Source organism: Setaria italica, chromosome V (assembly GCF_000263155.2).
Source record: "Setaria italica strain Yugu1 chromosome V, Setaria_italica_v2.0, whole genome shotgun sequence".
Lineage (NCBI taxonomy): Eukaryota > Viridiplantae > Streptophyta > Magnoliopsida > Poales > Poaceae > Setaria > Setaria italica.
The window spans coordinates 2,639,028-2,661,529 of record NC_028454.1 but is presented as its reverse complement, the minus strand read 5'-3'; the positions used below and the strand labels follow the sequence as shown (position 1 = coordinate 2,661,529).

The window sequence follows — 22,502 nt, the reverse complement described above, 5'->3', positions numbered from 1 at the left end:
CGTCCCGTCCCGTTCCACTTCATCCCTCAAACCAAACGCACCCTAATACGCCAGAAATCATTATCACTGCTGCGTTGCTCCTCTCATGAACGTTCGGTAACATACAAGCAATAGATAATACTGTACTTGCAATCGACTGCATGGTAAAATATAAACATTAGGAGAAAATATGGATTTTGCAAATGACATCATCATACTAGAAGTATAGGTAGTAGCCAGCCATACCTAGCAGTCTAGCAGAGCATCAAATATTCAAATGTGATGCCATATGCCAAATGCTTCCACGGAAATTCGGTGGCAGCAAAGGGATAACAAAGATCATCGATTTTACGTACAGCAGATGCTTCCTCCCTGTTTTTCACGAGATAATGACATCTTCAACAGGTTAAATATTGCTCTATATCGGAGGAAAAGTAGCTAAAGTAGCCTCAACTTCTTAAAAGATACATTTTCATCTTCAACTGCCAGACACTTTTTTAGCAATTTTGCCATCTCAGGTTCTATGTGAAACCCGTCATCTTCAATGCGCTGAGCAATGGATGGGTTGGTTCTAACTGCGCAGCCATATAGGTTCGCATCGAGCCCTCATAAGCTTTCCCATCAAGACATTCAAGCTTCTTCAGGTCCTCGCAGAAAGACTCCACACCATCAACATTCTCTGACTCTTCATAGTATTTCAGAAATCTGCTCACAAGCTGTTTCGATGGCACCCAGTTGTGTGCTGTTACCATGTTCTTTGCATCTCTCAAGATCTCTAGTGCCGCTTCAACATTAGATTTATCCAAATAGAACTCCGCAAATATCTGAACTGTATTCTCGTTGCAATGACCCTGAGCCATGGCACTCTGACGGATAGCCTCAGCTTCGTCTATCATACCCTTATCAAGGTAAGCTTTAATCATAACATTAGCTATCCTCATGTCATAATACTCATGACTGGATTGCCACTCCTGAAAGATCTGCTGCAAACAGTCAAAGTCATCAACCGTACTCAGGGCTTGAAGCATCACCCGATAGCTTCTGTTCAAGCATTTCTTGAATGCCAACCTCAAAGACTCCCAGATCCTCTTAAGCTCAGTTGAATTTCCAGAACAGGCATAGAGGGAGAGGAGGGAATGCCAGGAGCGCAATTCAGCCCTATCCATAACTTTCTCGGCTTTCTTTAGGGCTGCTTCCGCCTTGCCAAACTGCTCTAGTTTGATGTAACTGTTTGCCATCAGAGTGTACAAGGACCAGTGAACTGGAGCCACATCCTGCAATTCTTCCAGGACCTTCTCAGCGGCATCTAGGTCATTCATTATAATATAGCTTTCTATCAATGTGAAGTATGTAAATTTATCTGCCATTATACCACTTTCTCGCATTTCTTCAAATGTGGTAAGGATTTTCTCTGGCTGACCTGCCTTTTGGTACAAGGCCATCAAGCTGTTGTACATCAGCGTATCTGGAACAAAGTTCAGGGCCTTCATCTTTTCATAGAGTTCCAAACCTTGATCTTCCATCCCATGTGCACTATAGCAATTAAGCAAACAGGCATAAGTTTTCTTTGACTTAAACATATCCGGAAGGCTCCAGAAATATTCTTCAGCTGCCTGTATCCCATGCACTTTGGAAATGAGGTCAAGGCGCAGCGTGTGATGAATGAGCCCCAACTCTGCTCCGCGAGCTTCCATCCAGTCCATCAACTGGGTATAAAACAGGACAGCCAAATATTATATAGTGAATATAAAAAAATACTTTGCTCATAACGAGGTTGCGCCCGAACAGCAGCTAAATTCTCAAGACCATAATATTTGCCTTTTCCAAAATGACCCAAGTGGAATACAACCCTCAGAGAGCAAAACTGGTTTTATAAACCAAAATATTCAATCCTTCCACTGGTTCCAGTAGGGAAAAAAACTCTAGGTCTAGGAATTAAAATCACACTGCATAACAACTATCATTTGGACATGAATATACAATACAAGTAAAATATGACAAGCACGTACTCACAAGAACCAGAGCACTGGAACAAGTACCATGCCATGTTATATCATGAGTTTTACTAAGACATGTAAATCTGCTTTTCTATGTTAGATCAATACTCCCTCGTTCACTTTTTGTAAGGGCAGTCCAAATTCAAATTATTGGCAGTCCAAATTCAAATTATTAACTCTTTGACAGAAACTTAGTCATTGAATTTTTTAGGTTATACTATACAAATTTGATAAAATTGGATTTTATATCTGAAAGCACTTTTATATGATGCAATTTCATTGTCCTGAGCATTGTGATAATAAGATATCAGCGATCAAAGTGTGGCGTTGGAGACTGCACCAGGTCAGATCATGCCTTATATTTTGACGAGGGAGTAATATAAATGAGCCACTGAGCCAGCATTGCCAAGAATCAGGCTTGAATTCACTATGTTATTTGTTGTCAGGCATCCAGCACCCAGTCTAGCAGAAGCAAAGATCACCACCCAACATTGTTTCAATAGCAGCAGTGCAAGCAATAAGATTCTTGATTGCTCAAAAGAACTGGCTATAGTTTTCTACCATGGAAATAGTAGGACAATGGTAGTATTTCCCTTGCTTCTAAAGGAACCTTAAATTAAATTTCTAGAGAAAGGTTTACAATGACTACATACATAAACAAGTCATGATACATTGGACATGTCTAAAGCAAGAAAGCTACTAGAATTAAGGAAGACAAAGTTATATGTTCGAGCGGAATTAAGAGTACAAGACACCAAGAACAATGAATGCCATGTCACTGCAAAATTCAATATCCTTTTATCCTATATGTTAAAAGGCGAGTATATGTAAGTTGTTTGGTTTGAAGGGGTGTAGTGTGTGGTGTTGTACGGGTTTCTAAACCCTTTCTCTTCTTAATATAATGATACACAACGCTCTTGTGTATTTGAGAAAACAAAACCAGGGGCTTTCAGGATTCAACCCTTTTCTGTCAACTCAAATGGTAAACATCCGTAGATAGATACACATCAACATGCATGATCTCAAGTCCGAACTCTCAACCACATGCAGATTAATGTGTTAAGTAATGAAATTTGTAGTCACTGGCTCACTGTGGTCATTCAAATAGAAAATTTTAGTGTTTATTTATTAAGCAACTTTAGTAAAATTCACCTCAGTATATTGAGTCTGAGTCTCAAATCATCTTATAGATGGTCTTCGTCATCATAGTCTATTTCCTATCACTTTATCAATTGATGAAAAGGCAAAACGATATTAGCTATAGCATTTATATAAAAATAAAAGAACCTGCAGCATCCTTCGTTGATTCAAATTTTAGTGGTCAAGATACTGCAAAACAGAATAAAAATAATATAATTACAGTTACGTTATCCTACCTGGAGCTCACAAAGTTCACAGGCGGAACAAGCAGCACCACAATATGACACCTGTTTTCGCAATTATTGCTGGTAAAGATACGCAATACCATTCTTACCTTCAATGTGGACCTCTGAAACCTTCGGAGGGCTTAATCTGCTCAATGCCACAGCATGGCACTAGTTCCACTTTTAGTATCAGACATCAAATTACCATTTTAGTGGTTGCCAACACAGTCCTGTCCTGTACTCCTGTCATTTAGTTGAATCCAAGTTCCACCGTGCGCATCGAACAATGACTCTAGATTTAAATCATCCACGAAAAGAAGACAGATGGAGCTTGAATCAAAAGCACCCGCTTTCCTCGCTTATCCCTACCCGAACTCCAAACCCCTCTACTTTCACCACGACCCTATCGAAACTACGCTGGCGCAAATGTAGCATCGAACAACAAAAGGAAGGCGCAAACACATCTCGGTCCAAATTAAGCCCAGCACTTCAAGGCGATGCGGACGTTCGCGGGGAATGGGGTGGGGAAGGTCTCACCTCGAGCGCGCACGCATCTTTCTTGAACTTGCGGAGCTTGCGAACGTAGGCGACGATCTGCACCACCGAGATCGGCCTCCTCTTGCTGACCCAGGCGTCCAGCTCCGCCGCCACGCTTCCCGGCGGCCTGCCGGAGCCCAGCTTCGAGAGCCTCACGTAGAGCGGGACCCACGACGGCTCCAAGCTGCGCAGCTCGGGGCCGGCCACCTGGGCCTGCGGCTGCGGCCGCGGCCGCGGCTGTGCCTGCGCCTGCGCGAGCTCGTGCGCGGACCTCGCTGGGGCCAGCGAGATGCACCGCCGCACCGCGCCGGCGGTCACCGCGCGCAGCAGCATGGATAGGTACTTGGGCTGGGCCGGCTGGCTGGGTGATGATGGTTTTGGTGCGGCGGATATTCTCGAACGAAACAAACGAGGCCATGGTGTGCGGCCCAAACTAACGAAAACAGGCCTGACTCTGTGTGTTCGTTCGTTCACGGCCATTGCTCCCTTTAAGCCCAAGCAAGGAAACAATAGCTCAGGTAGAGAAATGGCAAAAACACTTTCTCAGCTTCACTATGTTTATGACCTGACCCTACGAGAAAAATAGTTAATGTTTTGTCTATTAAGGATATTGAAAATATGGTTACTTCAGTATTTGTATTCTCTACTCTAATTAAAATGCTTCAGTAGAAAAGAATAATTGAGTTTGGACATTTAATAGGAATATAGATGGCCATTTTACATTGTTTTTTCCCTTAAAACTAGCATTTCACTGGTCTATGCGTACAGTGTGCTACGAACAAATATAATAGTACGTGGTAGAACGAAGGTTGTAGTATAGTACTATACTACTATCATATTGATCAGGAGCAACAAACAAAAAGCCTACGCACACAATCCATCTTGTCGTTCTCTTGATCGTTAGGCACGCAGCCCCCGTTGCGTGATGCCATCGCCACCCTCGTAGGGTGTTTGGTTCGAGAAACGAAGTCACGCGTCGTTTTCTCGATCCTTGTTTTCTTTGTTTGTTTGGTTTATGGGATGGAATGAGTTGATTTCTCACCATCTTATCCCTCACAAACTAATAAATAGTATCCTAATAAAATTTTATAGGATCAACTTATGATGGATAATCTCATCTAAAAACACACAATTAGCCACTTGTGAATCAGATCTCTACCCAACGTGCCTTTCTGATTGTCGCTGTCCTTTCTACGCGATGCCATCATCCTCCAGTATTGTATTCCCCTTTCTACTTTAGGCAAGATCCAGAGCGATTTGTGTTGATGGCTCCCACTAATGATTGCATCTGCTGGGGCTAAATTACACCGCTCACTCGTCAGTCATCGTACTCGATCTTGGGCGCCGTAAACAAATCGCATCCCCCGCTAACCATTTGACCGGGCAATTTGGATCGTGGAGGGAGGCAGAGATCTCAACAGCCGGTGCCGGAAAAGGAATATTCCAAAGACACGTAGGTCTTGACCCATGATAAATTTGATTTTTAGATAACGGATGAAAATCCGGTTTCAGAAATCCAACCGCAGTTATTAAAAAAGTAGCCACTACAACGTCATGTAAGAGACATGTAAAAAAAAAAGAAAAGGATCCCATCAAAATTACAGTTCGAGTAGCCATCCTTCATGGCTTGCTTCGTAAAGTCGATTCTTAATGATCCATCTTCATACCATGTAGGGCAAGAGTACTGTCAGAGCTTGACCAATTACGAACAATGATAGGTACTTCTTCATTAGCTCACTAATTAAGACCATGACCACGAACCACTAGATAGACAAAACTAATTTCCACGGCTAACACTGAGCAGAGAAGACCTGAGAACTTCAAAAACATCGCCTCCAAGGAGGGCACGATACCCGTCCTGCGTGGAGAAGGTTTTCACAAGAAGAACACAAGACACGAGGGGAGTAGCCATGATAGATGCCTTACATAAGAAGTATGGCGCCCAAAGGCGTTGCCGTCGTCGATCTGTTGGCTCAACGAACAATGACTTTCACCCAGGTGCTGCCCCAAAGTCGCCCAAGCGTGTCCCATACCACGCCATCGCCGATCAACATAAACGGCCATGCCTCCATCGCAGCACAACAACCATTGCAACCTTCATCGACGAAGTGCGTCCCATACCACACTAACACCACTAGGACCAACGCAAGCCATTGCACCGCCATAGCAGCACACCATCCTTGTCACAGCGTAACCTTCTGTCGATGAGGAGCGTCCCATACCACGCCTCTACCAACTCAGGCTTGAGCATCCCCGTGCTACCATCTCTGCTCACGCACCACAACACGACCTTCAAAGATGACGATGCACGTCCCGTACCATGCGCTGCCGCCATCGTAAGGCTCGCCAAGATGCCACCGATGCGACCAAAATTACCAAACTGCCGCAAAGATGAAAGGATCTGCTACCTCAGTCCGCCAGCACTGCCGGAGCCGCAACACATGGATACGAGCTAGTGCGCACGGCCACCGTTATCGTACCCGTAGGCCTCCATTGCCACGGGTCATTGCCGCGAAGAGGCCCCCGCACCAAAGGAGCACAACAGCCACAGCCAGGCGAGCATCACCATCGGCAGCCGCCGCCGCGCCCCCACGGGCTACCTAGCGCTGATGTTGTGCATCATCATGGCCGCCGTCATCAAGCCCCGGCGGCCGCCATCTCACACGCCGCAGACACCAAATCCCGAACGCCTACCATCCATCAGGCCGCCGCCATCACTGTAGCGAGCCAGATCAACCCGGGGAGATACTAGTTTCGGCGAAGGAGACACCGAATCGGACGAGCCCCGGGCCATCCGGCTGCCAGCAGACCGCTGCAAGATACCGCCACCCTTGCGCTTGCAGGGGGAAGGACCACAAGGAGCGCACATGGACCGGGCCGCACTTGGGGGCGACGCGAGCGGGATCTGAGGAGGCTCGCGAGTCGCATATGACTGCAATGTGGGAGGCCTCGCTGCCGCCTTCCTTGTGCCCACGCGGGCTTCCAGCGGCACGCTCCGACTGCGGCAAGGTGAGAGGAGGGAGGAAGGTGCGGTGAGTGGGGTCGCCGCATGTATCGCCTAGGAGCAACGCGGGGCTCTTTCTTTTGGTTTACTATTTGAACCTGGTCCCGATAAATTTGATGGGCCTGTTCGCTTCAGCTTATAAGCCGGCTGAAAAACTGAAACGGCTGATTTGTTGTGAGAGAAAAATACTGTTTGGTGGCTGATAAGCCGGTCGAATAAGCTGAAGCGAACAGGGCGGATACTAATCGATGTTTGCAAGTTAAACTTTTAATCATAAATCCTACAACAACATATCATAATTGCTTCCTCGGGAAAAAAATTTTGTAACGTGAATGGAGTGAACGAACCGGTAAGAGAGCTACGTATTATACTAGAAGGAGCGGGCAACGCAGAACCAAGGCAGAACAACAAGGAGGCCTCTATGTACAGGAAACGAGAAACAACGATACCCATTTTGCATCAACTCACGTGTGGAACGAACTTAAAAGCGGTAATCGACTACTCTATCCATTATTTAACGTCTCGAGGGTTCTCTCGGGACTTTGAGATGGCAGCGGGCGGTACAGGCGCTAGGAAAACAGGTTATGATGAGTACTAAACCTGCTTTATAGGGAAAACACGGAGACAGCCTCACTGGTCACAAAGTTCCGGAAGCTCGTCTGCTTCTGGATGCTCTGGGTGCCGATACAGGAGTACAGTAGGTCGCAGAGTTGGCAGTTTATCTGCCCTCTTTCATGAGGTAATTGCGATGCGCTCCCTCTCTTCTCTGATTCTAGAAGAGGGAAAGCGGGTGGTCCTCGTATGGCCTGACTGCAAAATACCCGGACTGGAGATCTGAATGCACCTGCTTTTGCTGTGTTCCCCCGGCGGCCGCTGCGTCCGAGGAAGCCGCTTGTGTTGTGGTCCAGCTCCAGGCTCGACTGCAACGGTAGCTGACCGGCCGTTTTGTGGTCCTCCGCCTCCTCCCAGCCATGACGTACTGTTCCGAGCCTTGAGACCGTCAGCTGAGGCACGTTTGGGAAGAGAGGCACGGACGACGCACGGTTGCGTTGCGCCGTGGGTGGTGCCCGGGCACGGCTGGGCTGGTACATGCAGCCACTCGCATGCAGGCTATGCAGCCGTGGTACGTTTGGTGGTAGTGGTAGACCGTACCTCTGCCTTTGCGGTGCCCAGACCCAGAGGCCGGCCACATACGCGCGGCGTACGTCCTGCTCTGTCCATGCATGCATGGTCATGTCGGCGTGCGGTTCAAAATTATTGTGTCCCCTCGAGGGATGATGATGTTGGATAGAGGGGTGATGATGGATATTTCACTGCTGTTTTAAGTTACGGAAGATTAAATTTTTTTAGTTCGGATCTACGATACCAATTAGAAGGACTGACTAAACGTGAACTAATTATAAAATTAATTGCATAAGTCGTGGCTAATTGTCGAGACAATCTAATGAATCCTGATTAGCACATATTTAATGTAGCATCACATGGTCAAATTATAGACTAATTAAATTTAATAGATTCGTTTCGCGAATTAACTTTCATTTATATAATTGATTTTATAATTAATCTATATTTAATACTAAACATTCCATACGACAGAGACTAAACTTTAATCCCTATCTCAACGGAGCTTAAGATGCAAAGGTCACGGGAGGTGGTTTGATTAGGGTAGTGTGTGGGATACGTGAATGAGCGAGACACCTCATGAGCATCCGTGGTGAGGTTGGGCGTTGGAGATTGCTAATGTGAAGCATAGTGGATTTTTATATCCTCCCCTGATGATACTTTCTCTCTCTAGCTCCCACACGAGATGAGACATCAATAATAAAAAGCAACATCCGACCTGATCGATAGAGTGACAAAATGTTATGCATGTGCACATCTTGAGTCGACGGTTTGGTTTGGTGCACGCATGACCAAAATATTGACTCCACTATTGAAAAATTATATAAACGATAGCTCTTTTGAAACACCTGCATCTGGACTTTGTGGAGTGACGGTGACTAAACATACGAAAGCGGATAGAGCACGGTAAGTGAACGTCCAATCGTTGCCTAACCTAAATACTTACTCCTACATGGCGAGAAGTGTAAGCACGCGAGGCTACCCTTGTTGATCATTAACCCAGGTACCACTAGTAGATGTCATTTCACCTCCCGTTGCCTAACCATAAAATCAGAGGCGCCTGCTGCGACGGTCACCGCGAAATTTCCCACGGGTTAAAAAGGAGCGACAAGGCAAAGGCAAAGGCGCAGAGCTCTACGAGGCCAGGCAAGTAGCCAACAACCGGCCGGCATGTGGCCGGCCGTCACGTCGGCCTCACTGGCGACGGGACGGCTGTAAATGCGGGCGCCCCCCACCACCCACCGACATGTGGGCCGCGAGGCCATCTCGGGCCTACCCATCATCGAGGCGCTCCCATTTGGGAAAGCACGGTCACTGTGCGTCTGTGCGGCACAGTACCACCCTCTCGGGTAGTCAGCCTGTTTGTGTTTGTGTTTGTTTCAGGTTATCGGGTTAGCTTTTCGGCTTCCTCCAACCAGAAGTTGGAAAGTTGAAACAAATAGTCTGGTTTTCGAAAAGTTGGAAAGCTAGCTTAGGAGGAAGTGAATTGAAAGCTAAAAAGCTAACTGAGACGAGATTTTTCCAACTTTTAGTGTGCTGAGAAGATAAAAATTTATTACAAAAGTTAATAGAAAAAAATCAGGAACTAAAAAGTTAGATTTCAGAAAGATACCTTTCCAGTCAAAAGCTTTAAAGCAGAAACTCAAACAAATCCACTCGGTTCCTCTCCGCGCTCTGATAATGCGGGAGACGCCGTAAGTTCACGACGGCCGTGTGCATGTTCCGAAATTAATTTGATCCCGTGGAGTGGAGACCGAGCGACGACCATGTCATCATGTCAAGCGGGCTAGCTTGATACGACGTGTTAGGAGGAGCATGATTGGCGTAACCATGCATGCACCGGTCGGCTTACCCACTGTGTGTAGGGTACGAGTCCAACAGTAGCCCCTACTCACAGTGCCATGTGCTACTGCTACCAGGATGCATCTAGATAAACTCGTGTAGGGGGTGTTTAGATTTTAGTCCGGACTAAAATTCATATCACATCGAATATTCGGAGGCTAATTAGAAAGACTAAACATGAGTTAATTATAAAACTAATTACACAGATGGAGGCTAATTCACGATACAAATCTATTAAGCCTAATTAATTTATCATTAGCATATGTTTACTATAGCACCACATTGTCAAATCATGAACTAATTAGGCTTAATAGATTCGTCTCGCAGATTAGATTCCATATGTGCAATTGGTTTTGTAATTAGTCTATGTTTAATACTCTTAATTATATCTAAACGTTCAATGTGACAGGAATTTTAGGAGCGCCTAACTCATCTCGAAGTTTATCTTCTTGTGCTGGCCTATTGTATTTCTTCCTATGCCGCAAATCTTTCAGATTATTTTAGAGAACAAAGCCAATTAGTCGAGTTAGAGTGGGAGTGATCTATATATTACCTGAAAAGGCTATATAAATAAATTGATAAATAATTTTACAACTGACGGAAAAATTTATCCCGCATAGCTATGTCTTTTCGTTACACTAGCCAGCCCGGGAGTAGGAGTACAATCCTCCACATCGGTTAAGCGGACCCGACTCCATGGAGGTTGAAAGTAGGCCGCCCCACCCTCGACATCAGGATCACTGAAACCGGAGAGAGCCGAAGAAAATGGGAACCCCCATAGGCATACCTAACAATTCGATTTTCCTCGATCAACGTCTTACGATAACCCAACTGTTCGGAAAGCACAGCCCGAGTGGTATGGAATTATTAATGAAACTTTTCTTATTTTCCCTGAACCGAGAGGAGAAACTACTTTTAAGGAGGTATATATCGAGGAAGGTCGTAAAGGAGATATCGGACCTAGCCGCTGACTCACCCTAAGCTGGCAAGGGATTAGAAATTGAGGACAGACTCGAGTAATCACGGAAGTGACTATTTCGTAATGGCGCAGCGTCGACCTTTGACACGCCTATTACACGGCTCACAAACTCTGCCTGGGGTGGGGCCATAGTCTAGTCTTGCCAACTTAAAATTAGGGGTTGGTTAGGAACACCGTGTTAAGCTTTAACACCTGTCATATCGGATGTTTGGATACTAATTAGAAGTATTAAATATAGTCTAATTAAAAAACTAATTGCACAGATGGAGTCTAATTCGCAAGACGAATCTATTAAGCCTAATTAGTCCATGATTTGACAATGTGGTGCTACAGTAACCATTTGCTAATGATGGATTAATTAGCCTTAATAGATTCGTCTTGCGAATTAGACTACATCTGTGCAATTAGTTTTGTAATTAGCTTATGTTTAGTCCTTCTAATTAGCATCCGAACATCCGATGTGACCCTGCTAAAGTTTGGCACCTCGTATCCAAACACCCCTTAGCAATGCACACTTTTTATGATGTACTAGCTCTGTTTAATTTTCTAAATATATGATGTTTATGACAAGGTAACTAGTTAAGGCATTTATGATGTACAATACACTATGCATTTAAGTTTTCCTTATTAACTTTTACTGAGGACAAAGGTGTAGTGGCGATCTGTTGCTATTTGCTAATGTTAAACATGTTCCGTACTCCCTCTAGTTGGTAGCAGATATAAGTCAGCTACAAGCCTACAATACAAATATAGTAGTCAATAATTTAGCATTTTGACTAGTATTTTCAAATAAAAAACTACATAATATGAAAAAGGTTCTAGCGATGGTTCTAGTGATACCATTTTTTATGTAATTATTCATGTTGATGGTTAGGTTTAAAAACTTTTACCTGGTCCTCTAGTTATTTCCATTAACTTTACACTAAAAGGGCGACCTGAAAGAAGCCTAAAAAATCTAGCTTGATGTTTGTCCGTGGGGCGGGCCTAGACATGTTTTTTTTTTCTGCCCGGAACCATTTCATGCTTTTTGCCTCGCCCGAGCCATGTTTTGCTTAGGTCAATGTGGAATTATTTTTTTTTTATGCTCATAGGGTCATGAAGTTTAAAATCAAACTATTTGTTTCGTGGAAATGAAAACAAATATATGTGTGTGGCGGAGCTCTAGCTTTCCTGAAGTGGGCATCTCTAGATTGACCCAATAACTTGTGGATAGTACGCAATATGTGTTTGGAGGACACATTTTGTTTCAGGTTTGAAAAAAAAACTACTTCTTTTTCCAATCTGAAGGGCCCATTTTGTTTCATTTTTGGAAAACTACTTCATTTCTAATCTGGAGTGAAGATGGAAATTAGAGCAGTGTCGCCATTTTTATATAAATACTCCACGCAATTAACCCAAAGAACATATATTTGAAGTTTTATTTAAGGAAAAACTTTCCACGTGGAATAGAAGGATATTGTGGTCTTTAGATTTGAATTGTGCAAACCAAGACTCCACTGAAGATATCTAGATGTTAGGATGTATAAAGTCACACGCAGGAATTGATTCATAGAAAGAATATAAATGAATGGAAAATTAAGCTAGCAGCTTAGGTCCTGTTTGGATACACTTCTCCTAGCTACGCTTGGATTATAATCTAAGCGAAGATTTTCTCGCTTCTCACTTTTCGTTTCTCATAGTTCAAATCTCTGAAGCGGCTTACCACGTAAACCAGAATTGGTAGAAATAAGAAAAACATTTGGCGGAATTCTCACTTATTTCCACCGATAAACTGCTTATAAGCGGAAACAGACGGGGCCTATAACATGGCAACCTCACCTTGGGGCTTTCCCCCTTGCACTTGAGACTACATTGCAATTCTTAAAGAACAGGGAGCAGGTTGGGCTCCTTCCTCAATTATTCTTCCAAAATAAGATATCTATATCTATCTAGATATGGAATGAAACAAGTTTACAATATTTTAGCAAATATTATGATTAAACAAAGGTTAATGATTAGGTTGTAAAAGAGCTACCTGTTGGGGGAATGGGGGGAGATATCCCATGGGAGAAAACCATATTTAACTTGAGAGGTGATCAGCACCATGCTTCTAGAGGGTATCCCTCCAAATCCCAGCACACACAAGGGTCCAACCATGCAAATTAACAAATCAATAATACGATAACAACCTTCCCAATCTGTCTCCAAGAAAAATACAGTCAAATACCTCACCCCTCCCAGCCTTCCCCTTTTCCACATAGAATACTCCACCCTCCCTTTCCCAATCTCTTCTCATCTCTCTCCTTGCCTCCCATGTAGTAGTATCCCTCTGCAGATATCACAAGCTTTTCCTGCTCCTGCTGCACCTGCAGCTTCTCCATCTGCAGTGCAAGCAGCTGCTAAATTCCCCATAAGCGTCTGCCTTCCTGCCCCCCTTCACTTTCTTGGAACCCCAGCGCAGCACGAGGATCATTCATTCACTACAGTGGCGTACTAGATTTCCACTTGTGCGCACACAGCAGCCGCAGGCGTGTGCATAGTGGTGATGCACAGGTGAGCTGCTGCTGCGGCCGCCGCCTCCATGGAGGATCTGTACAGCATCCACCCCGGGATCTCGCGGGTCGGCGGCGCGGTGAGCGAGGCGTCCGTCGCCGGCGTCGGCGGGCCGGCGCCGTCGGATCTGACGGAGCTCATGAAGGCGCAGATCGCCAGCCACCCGCGCTACCCCTCCCTCCTCTCCGCCTACATCGAGTGCCGCAAGGTGCGTGCTGCGTCTAGCTACTACGTGCAGAGAGATCTTGCGGGCTAGCTGTGCATGCCAAGAATTCATCGATGCTTCTCCGCGCTACGTGGTTTCTTGATTTCCAGGTGGGAGCGCCACCGCAGGTGGCGTCGCTGCTGGAGGAGGTCAGCCGGGAGGGGCGCGCCGGCCCCGGCTCCGGCGCCGCGGAGATCGGCGTCGATCCCGAGCTCGACGAGTTCATGGTCTGCTCTTGGGTCAGCGTCGTGTATATATATATCTATATAAATAGAGGGAGAATTAGCCGCGTAATTTCTGCGGCGAACGCTGGATTTGCTGCGCGATTTGCTCCTAATCGTCTGTTATTACATGTGCACGCGCGCGCGTGCGATTTCCAGGACGCGTACTGCCGGGTGCTGGTGCGGTACAAGGAGGAGCTGTCGCGGCCGTTCGACGAGGCCGCGTCGTTCCTGAGCAGCATCCAGGCGCAGCTCAGCAACCTCTGCAGCGGCGGCAGCTCGCCGGCGGCGACGACCGCCACGCACTCCGGTGAGGAAACCCCGCGCATCGATCGATCTGTGGCCTAGCTAAAAAAATTCGCACGCACGCACGCACGCATCCATACACGTCCATGGTGGCACATGTTACTATTGCAAAGAGCACATAGTATTCCAGAGGATACATCGCGTTGCACGCTGGTTTTTGTGAGTGAGCGTGCATTTTGTTGCCGTGTGCGGTTATCAAAAGATGCATGCGTGTGCGCGTGTTCTTGCTGAAGGGTCAAATCGTGTCCATGCAAATGGGGTGCAGGGGTGTCAGAGCTGGGAGGGTGCTTGTGTAGGGTTTTGTCCAAGATTGTAGCCTTCCTCCTCTTTCTCTCTATCTAGCCTCCTTATCTCTCTACCGTGCATCCCTCTCTCTCTCTAGGCTTTAGTAGCTATAGGCTGTGTGATGGAACTTGAGAGAAGCGTCGTGGGGAGTGAGGTTGCTTGGATTGGTTGGCCTTGCTGCTGCCCAGTGCCAGAACCTTAGTCTGGCTTTGCTGCATGCAGGATGCGGGTTTAACCAGAGGACTGAGAGGGGGGTGTTTGGATACGAGGTGTTAAACTTTAACAGTGTCACATCGGATGTTCGGATACTAATTAGGTGCACTAAACATGAGCTAATTATAAAACTAATTGCAGAACCCTGTGCTAATTTGCGAGACGAATCTATTAAGCCTAATTAATCCATCATTAGCAAATGGTTACTGTAGCACCACATTGTCAAATCATGGACTAATTAGGCTTAATAGATTCGTCTCGCGAATTATACTCCATCTGTGCAATTAGTTTTGTAATTAACCTATGTTTAATACTTCTAATTAGCATCCAAACATCCGATGTGATAGGTGTTAAACTTTAACAGGGTGTTCCCAAACACCCCTGAGTGGAGAAATTTTTTGTGAGGAAAAAAGGTTTTGTTTTAGAGCTAGCTCGTGCTTAGGAGATCTCTTGCCGGATTCGGTGGTTGTACTTTGACAAGACATATCATATCATCACGGTAGTGGTAATTTCCGGTGGTGCGGATTCTTTTCGTTCCGTGGTTTGTATTTTATATTATTATTACGGCGTCGATATTTACTCACTCTTTTAGTGAAATGGTATTAGTGCTAACTCTGCTATGACTAGGGTGGAGATCCACTATTTTATGGAGATAACAATGCACTTTCTTTCTTTCCCACAATAAAAGCACGATTTTTTTTTCTACCTCAGTAACTCGATCAGTTTCGAATCGGTCATGTGGATTCTAAAACACCTATGAAACTTGAAACCTCACTGGACATGTTCTCTGATGATGTATGGGACACATTCGATGCAGCAGACACATTCGATGCAGCATCCAATGCAGCATTATTTATCAGGATTAGTACAAGACTACTGAAGGTATTATTACTTTAGTGAACTTATTACTATATTGGACTAAGAGGGTGTTTGGTTCTTTAGGAGCTCCTAAAGCTCCTGTCACATCGAATGTTTAGATACTAATTAGGAGTATTAAACATAGACTAATTACAAAACCAATTGCATAGATGGAGGCTAATTTGCGAGACGAATCTATTAATCCTAATTAGTCCATGATTTGACAATATGGTGCTACAGTAAACATGTGTTAATGATGGATTAATTAGATTTAATAGATTCGTATCGTGAATTAGCCTCCATCTGTGTAATTAGTTTTATAATTAACACATGTTTAGTTCTTCTAATTAACATCCGAATATTTTCTATGTGACACGACTATTAGAAGATTTTAACAAGGTCCCGTCAAATCCTTAGTCAGAACGTCAGAAGAGCTGCAGGTTGTATAATAAATGAAAATAATGTTCTGTGCATGCTAGTCTATTGGTTGCCTTGGGTTCTTCGTTGCAATATTTTGGGTACCGAATATTTTACTAGGAAACAAAGCAATGCTATGTTTTGACTTGACAAGACCTTGTGGTGCCCATTAACTGATGCAACATCGTCGACGTTTAGGCCATGTTTAGTTACTCCCAACTCCCAACTTTGACACTATGCAAAAAGAAGATTCCCCATCACATCAAACTTGCGGTACATGCATGGAGTACTAAATGTAGATGAAATTAAAAACTAATTGCACAGTTTTGTTGTACTTTGCGAGACGAATCTTTTGAGCCTAATTAGTCAATATTTGGACAATAATTCACAAATACAAACGAAACGCTACAGTGTGCTACAGTGCTGTAACAGTAATTTGGCACCTCCCAAATTCCCCAACTAAACAAGGCCTTAGATCCAACTTTCTGCAGGTTGTAAGACTTATCTTCTGGTACATTGATTTTTGTTTCATAATAATAGGATATACGCACATGGCTATCAACCATAAGATTCTCATCTTGAGCATGCATTTGTTTGATTGCCATAGAATGATTGAAAACCAATATGACATTTAAACTTCTTGCTTGAGCTGATCTGCAACTTAACTTGTTTTTCCACCATGATTCATGCTTTTTTATTTTTTTTACATCCGTTCTGAAACATTGAAATTATCTGCCTTCTTAACCATGATGAAATTGTACCATGTGGTTTGGGAATTGAGAAAAAAAAATACTAATATTCAGTTATTTGAATATTTGATGCTACATAAGGGGAGCAGTGTCTCCATCAATCTTGAATCACATGATTAATGCACAAAGGTTATCCATACAATAATGTCAAATAATGTGCAAAGAACAAGAATTTGTTGTCCATATATACTTATAAGTTAGCATAGTAAGAGTATGGTTGTTTTGTACATCCTAAGAAGGTTAGGTAGAAAATGATATTATAACGTATCTGCAAAGTTGTAATACTGATGCACTGTGAACCTAGTAGCCCATTATCTCTCTCTCTCTCTCTCTCACACACACACACACATGTATGTGTGTGCGCGCGCGCCATGTACTTAAGTTCAGTCTTTTCAAAAAATATTGTACTGCATGTATTCCCTCCATTTACCAATAATTGATAATTTTGGCTCCACGTTCAAAATTGGAACTTAGTGTATATACTTGCGCGCGTATACAACCATAGTAGGTTCAAAGTTCATGTTGGATGTAGATGTTAGTCTCTTGTGCCATCAAGTCTTTATAAGGAGGGCAAGCTTCTGTGTGATTTGTACATTGAGACAAAAGAAAATAAAATGGACGAAAGTCTAAATTCTTTCACCCTAGATAAACTCATCTTCTTTGTGAATTTTCAGCATGTTGAGCACATGTAATGCGACCAAATTCATGTGTGTCCGTGACTAGATCATGTGGGTGGGTGCATCCTTGTTTGGTTATTACGATGTGTTTCTGGAAATTTGATGCTGGGTGAAAATGCTAATACATCCTGTTTTCGGGCATAGAGATAGATCTTATTAACTTATCTGTGTGTATGAGATAAAAAGAATATAAGCCTTGGAAAACAAGTAGAGCTATGGAATTTTGTAGGATCTAGATCCTATAGGATAGGAATTTTCCCTATGTGGCCCTTATGAAATTCCTATGGGATGTCTCATTTGATAGAGATTTTGGAGGAAAGAAAACACGGTCTTATAGGATTTCGAAATGTAGGAAAGTATCCGATGAAACTTTTGCACGCAACACTTCTGCCTGGTTCGTAAAGAAACTTTTGCACATGAACACATGAAAACATGGAAATTCGGAGAGAGGGTCGATAATTTTATGAGGTTCAACCTCATGTTAGATTTCCTGCAAAATTCCTATGGATCCATGCCTGTCATCCTTAGAAATCCATAGTAATATCATAAGGTGCAATCCTTAGTTCTAAAGGGGCGTATAGGAATTTGGGCACGTTTGGTTCTTGACCGCATCGCGCCACAGCTCATCTCGCCACAACTGAAGCACCAGCACCTGCATTTGGCTCACGCCGTGGCTTAGGCACGCCGAACCGCTGCTAGAGCAAGCTAATTCATTTTGCCTGCTGCAGCACGCCAAAAGTGTGGCGGACGATTCATCCGCTGCCCTTGCGGTGCGGCCGCAGCTGCGGCTCGGCATTCGGCGGCAGCGTCCAAACACGCCCTTTTTACTATTAGGTTGGAATCCTCTAACTTTCTATGTTTTTCCTTTGTTCTAAAAGGGGCCTAAAGGCCCTAAACTATTGACCTTAGGGATAAAAACAATTTTCTGTAGTTCTCAAGAAGAAATTACAAAGTTGATAGCTCTACAAAGACAAAACCAACAACATCCATATTTATACATAGAACCAGACCTCAATCAGTGTAGACCCCATGATAACATGATTATGATGTATGGCAGTCGCAGTGGCAGGTTTTCACCAAATTTTTTTTATAGAGAAGAATGGCTTGCAATAACATGATTATACATCGAAAAGGTGAAGGCAGACGTGGTGTTGTGAATGGAAGCTTATCATGGGTTCTTGGCTCCTAGAAAATTATGGAAAATATGGGCAGAAGTTTGTGCCATATGAACTGAGATGGTGATTGGCAGGTATTTGGATAGGAAACTGGCTATCTTGGACTGCACCTCTGGAAAAATCAAATTTGAAAATGCAAGCGGTCTATGCATTATTGGTCATGCCTTTATAATAATAAGAACACTTCTGTTAGTGACAAAGGTGTGGGACCGTAGGGCTATTCTTCTTTTTTGCAAAATTAAGTCAATGATTGGTTTTTAAAAAAGTAATATATGGATTCTAGTTGAGTGGGGTGCAAGGAAAATAAAGAATTGCATAGTTCAAAATGCACTTTTTTGGGTGGCACAGGGCAAAAATCTTTACTATTTTTGTGCTCAACAAGATATGGTAGTTGCACAATCATATCAATAAGATTTCACATAATTCTCCCAAATTAATAAGCGGTTTTATAACATAGGAAAAAGTCTTCTCACCATGTGTCTGTTAGAATCAAGCTGAAGTATCAGAAATTGAGAACATCATGGGTGGATCATTTGTGCTCCAAAACCAGGAGTAGCTAGCATGTGGCAGTTTGATATTAGGTATACAAATTATGTTATGTTTATGTGATCCCTACCGCAACATGCATACAACTTAGTTTCTTCCACGGATTCATATTGAGGCAATTCCAGACTCTAGTAACTCAACCTATTTGCAAATACTTTCAGGTGATATGTGGATGCCTAGATGTCTTGTAAGTGATTTATTTCTGACTTGATCCTTTCATTCTAGATGACATGATGGGGTCCTCTGAGGATGAGCAATGCTCAGGGGACACTGATGTGCCAGACATAGGGCAAGAACACAGCTCCCGCTTAGCTGACCATGAGCTCAAGGAAATGCTGCTCAAGAAGTACAGTGGATGCCTCAGTCGTCTTCGATCGGAGTTCCTAAAGAAGCGGAAGAAAGGGAAGCTACCAAAGGATGCACGGACGGTGTTGCTGGAGTGGTGGAACACACACTACCGCTGGCCTTATCCTACGGTAGAGGCTGAATATTTTCCCTCTACAATCAAAACCTGATGCACTATAACTGTTGCCCGATGTTGTGATTATGACAGGAAGAAGATAAGGTGAGGCTCGCAGCGATGACCGGCCTCGACCCAAAGCAGATCAACAATTGGTTCATCAACCAGAGGAAGAGGCATTGGAAGCCGTCGGAGGACATGCGATTCGCGCTCATGGAGGGTGTTGCTGGTGGATCTTCTGGGACGACACTCTACTTCGACACTGGCACAATCGGACCCTGAACCACCCACCACTTCTTGGCAGAAAACTGGCCAACTCAATCAGTAGCATGACCTGGCTTGTGAAGATGATGAATCTGCCGGGTCAAAATTGACAATAAATATTTGTCAGCCTGAAATTGATCAAATCAGTCCACTGCCTCATTATTTTGCAAGATTATGTGTACATGGTGTCGTCCTAATGAAACAAAATGTATGTACGAGCAAATTGGGGAGACCTGCAAAAGCATTTTATTAGTAGTTTCATGTATTGGCTGTAATATTGGCTACCCAATTTAATTGTTAGATAGGCTGAAGGGCTTATATAAAGGTAAATTTACTTGTGCTGTTCCTGTTCGTCTATATTTTGGTACTTTATTTTCATTTGTAGACTTCGGATGCTTAGCAATTACTGTATCAGTTAAATCGTTTAATGAAAATGTGGTCAGTTGTTTAGAATCTTTTGCTCTTGTACAGATTTGGCTTTACTTACTGGTTTGCAAATTTTAGGCAGGACTGAACTTAATTCAGGAAAAAGGATCGCTGTATAAGTTACGCACTTGTATAGCAGGGGAATGTACAGCACAGGGCAAAACACATAACATGCTAATGCAACCTGGCGCATGATGTTTGGAGGGATTGGTTTTGAACTTTTGATATCTAAACCGATGTAAAATACAGGTTTAAAAATTGTTCACCTCGCTTTGGAAAATGTCGTTTGGATGACCGGTGAGGCCACTAAATTTTGTGCTAATCGGACTAATGCTTTTTAAGCCAATCCATTCCAAGGATCATGTCATAACCTGCTAATGCAAGCACCTTCAAGGTGTTCAGCACTTGCAATTGGTAAACTCGTGAGTGCAAGTCAGATTACCACTATCAGCAACACACACCTTCGTCTGCTGTAGATTCCCAGCCAAACTACTACTACCTCATAGATGCCGCTACTGGAGTTCATGAGCACCTCACATGAAAAATGCACTCAATCTGCCCAGGCTCTACCGTGAGCAGATGTGCATGTGCACAGTTTAGCCGGGCAAACAAACGTAACATCGGAACAGATTGAGTGCATTCTTCATGTGAGGAGGAATGCTGCCTTTGATTCTTGTACAGATGTTGCGAGTTTGAAAAAAAAAAGAGCTCATTGAATTGGCATTGTTAGTGCCAATGTTAACAGTAACAGTTTAAAGATCCTTCTCGCATGTGTACTGAAACGTGAATTTTTGCTCCAAAACTATCAAGAGGATGTCCACTTTTGCTTATGTTAGTGATCGATATATATGTTTGTGTAAACTTGTTGCAAGTTTGGCAAAAATATAGGGCTCATTGAATTGGCATTGTTAGTGCCAATGTTAACAGCAACAGTTTAAAGATCCTTCTCGCATGTGTACCGAAACGTGAATTTTTGCTCCAAAACTATTAAGAGGATGTCCACTTTTTCTTATGTTAGTGATCGATATATATGTTTGTGTAAACTTGTTGCAAGTTTGGCAAAAATATAGGGCTCATTGAATTGATATTGTTAGTGCCAATGTCAACAGCAACAATTTAAAGATCCTTCTTGCATGTGTACCAAAACGTGAATTTTTGCTCCAAAGTTATCAAGAGGATGTCCACTTTTGCTTATGTTAGTGGTCGATATATATGTTTGTGTAAACTTGTTGCAAGTTTGGCAAAAAAAAAAGGGCTCATTGAATTGGCATTGTTAGTGCCAATGTCAACCGCAACAGTTTAAAGATCATTCTCGCATGTGTACAAATGTGAATTTTTGCTCCAAAACTGTCAGGAGGATGTCCACTTTGGCTTATGTTAGCGGTCGATATATATGTTTGACTAAACTTGTTATCAAATGTTAACTTGCGCCTAGGATCTAGCAAATTTTTGGATATGTACTTGTTGGTGTTAGATAAACACTTCGGTGCACGCGCTGGGTAAGCTGTAACCAATAACGTTGGTGCGGGCACAACCGTAGTGGGTGCATGTAGCGACTAGCGAGGACAAGGAGCAAGAGGATAGGGAAGACGAGGTGATTGAGGAGGATGAGCTTGATGTCGACCGGCAACAAAACTCACGTGAAATGCTATATATAAACAGGCTATTAGTTGATTTAGTGGTGGCAATGGCTTGATTAGTTAAATCCGGATACCATTTTCATTGTAAGAGATGTGATGGTGATCTTAAGCATATATAGTGGCAGCAAAGCCTCTTGGTTAGTTAAATCTCAATGACATATTTGTAAGAGGATATATACCGACTATTTATTACTTAGATGTAATGGTGGCAAAGCCACTTGATTTGTTAGTTAGGCCTAAATGACAATAATTTACCGGTTTTAGTGGTTTGGTTGTCTTAATTGGTGTTGGTTGGTTTGGTGGATAATGGTGTGACATATGTAATGGTTGGGTTTGGTTTGGTTTAGCGATTGTAATGGTTTGGACCAGTTGGAATTGGTTTGACTAATTCAAAATATTCAACAATAGTAAAATTAGTATGGCTAGATGTGTGACCTAGGTCAAAAGTCGGACCTTAAAATTTAAATCTCGCGTTCACACCTAAAAATTTTAGCGAAATTAACTGAAATTTGTTTGAGATGTCTTAGAATCACCATCAGCTACTTCGTGCAGATTGTTGTGGCTAGATCTACATGTGGGCCCCACGTCGAAAGCCGGACCCTAAAACTAAAACCTCGTGCTCACACCTTAAAATTTTAGCAAATTTGATTGAAATTTGTTGGAGATGTCTTAGAATGATAGTTAGCTACTTTGTGAAGATTTGC

At 43.4% G+C, this 22,502-nt stretch overlaps 1 protein-coding gene and 1 pseudogene across 1 annotated transcript; one reads left to right on the top strand and one right to left on the bottom strand.

Moving 5' to 3' along the window:
- Positions 1-141: 141 nt before the first annotated feature.
- Positions 142-4,216, bottom strand: LOC101777058 (annotated as a pseudogene).
- An 8,833-nt stretch (positions 4,217-13,049) lies between these two features.
- On the top strand, positions 13,050-20,077 carry LOC101762459 (homeobox protein knotted-1-like 1). Its single transcript, XM_004967504.2, has 5 exons — positions 13,050-13,564; positions 13,672-13,788; positions 13,942-14,092; positions 19,234-19,484; positions 19,562-20,077. The coding sequence occupies exons 1-5, from the start codon at positions 13,385-13,387 to the stop codon at positions 19,748-19,750; spliced, it is 888 nt and encodes a 295-aa protein (XP_004967561.1). The 5' UTR covers positions 13,050-13,384; the 3' UTR covers positions 19,751-20,077.
- The last annotated feature ends 2,425 nt before the right edge of the window (positions 20,078-22,502 follow it).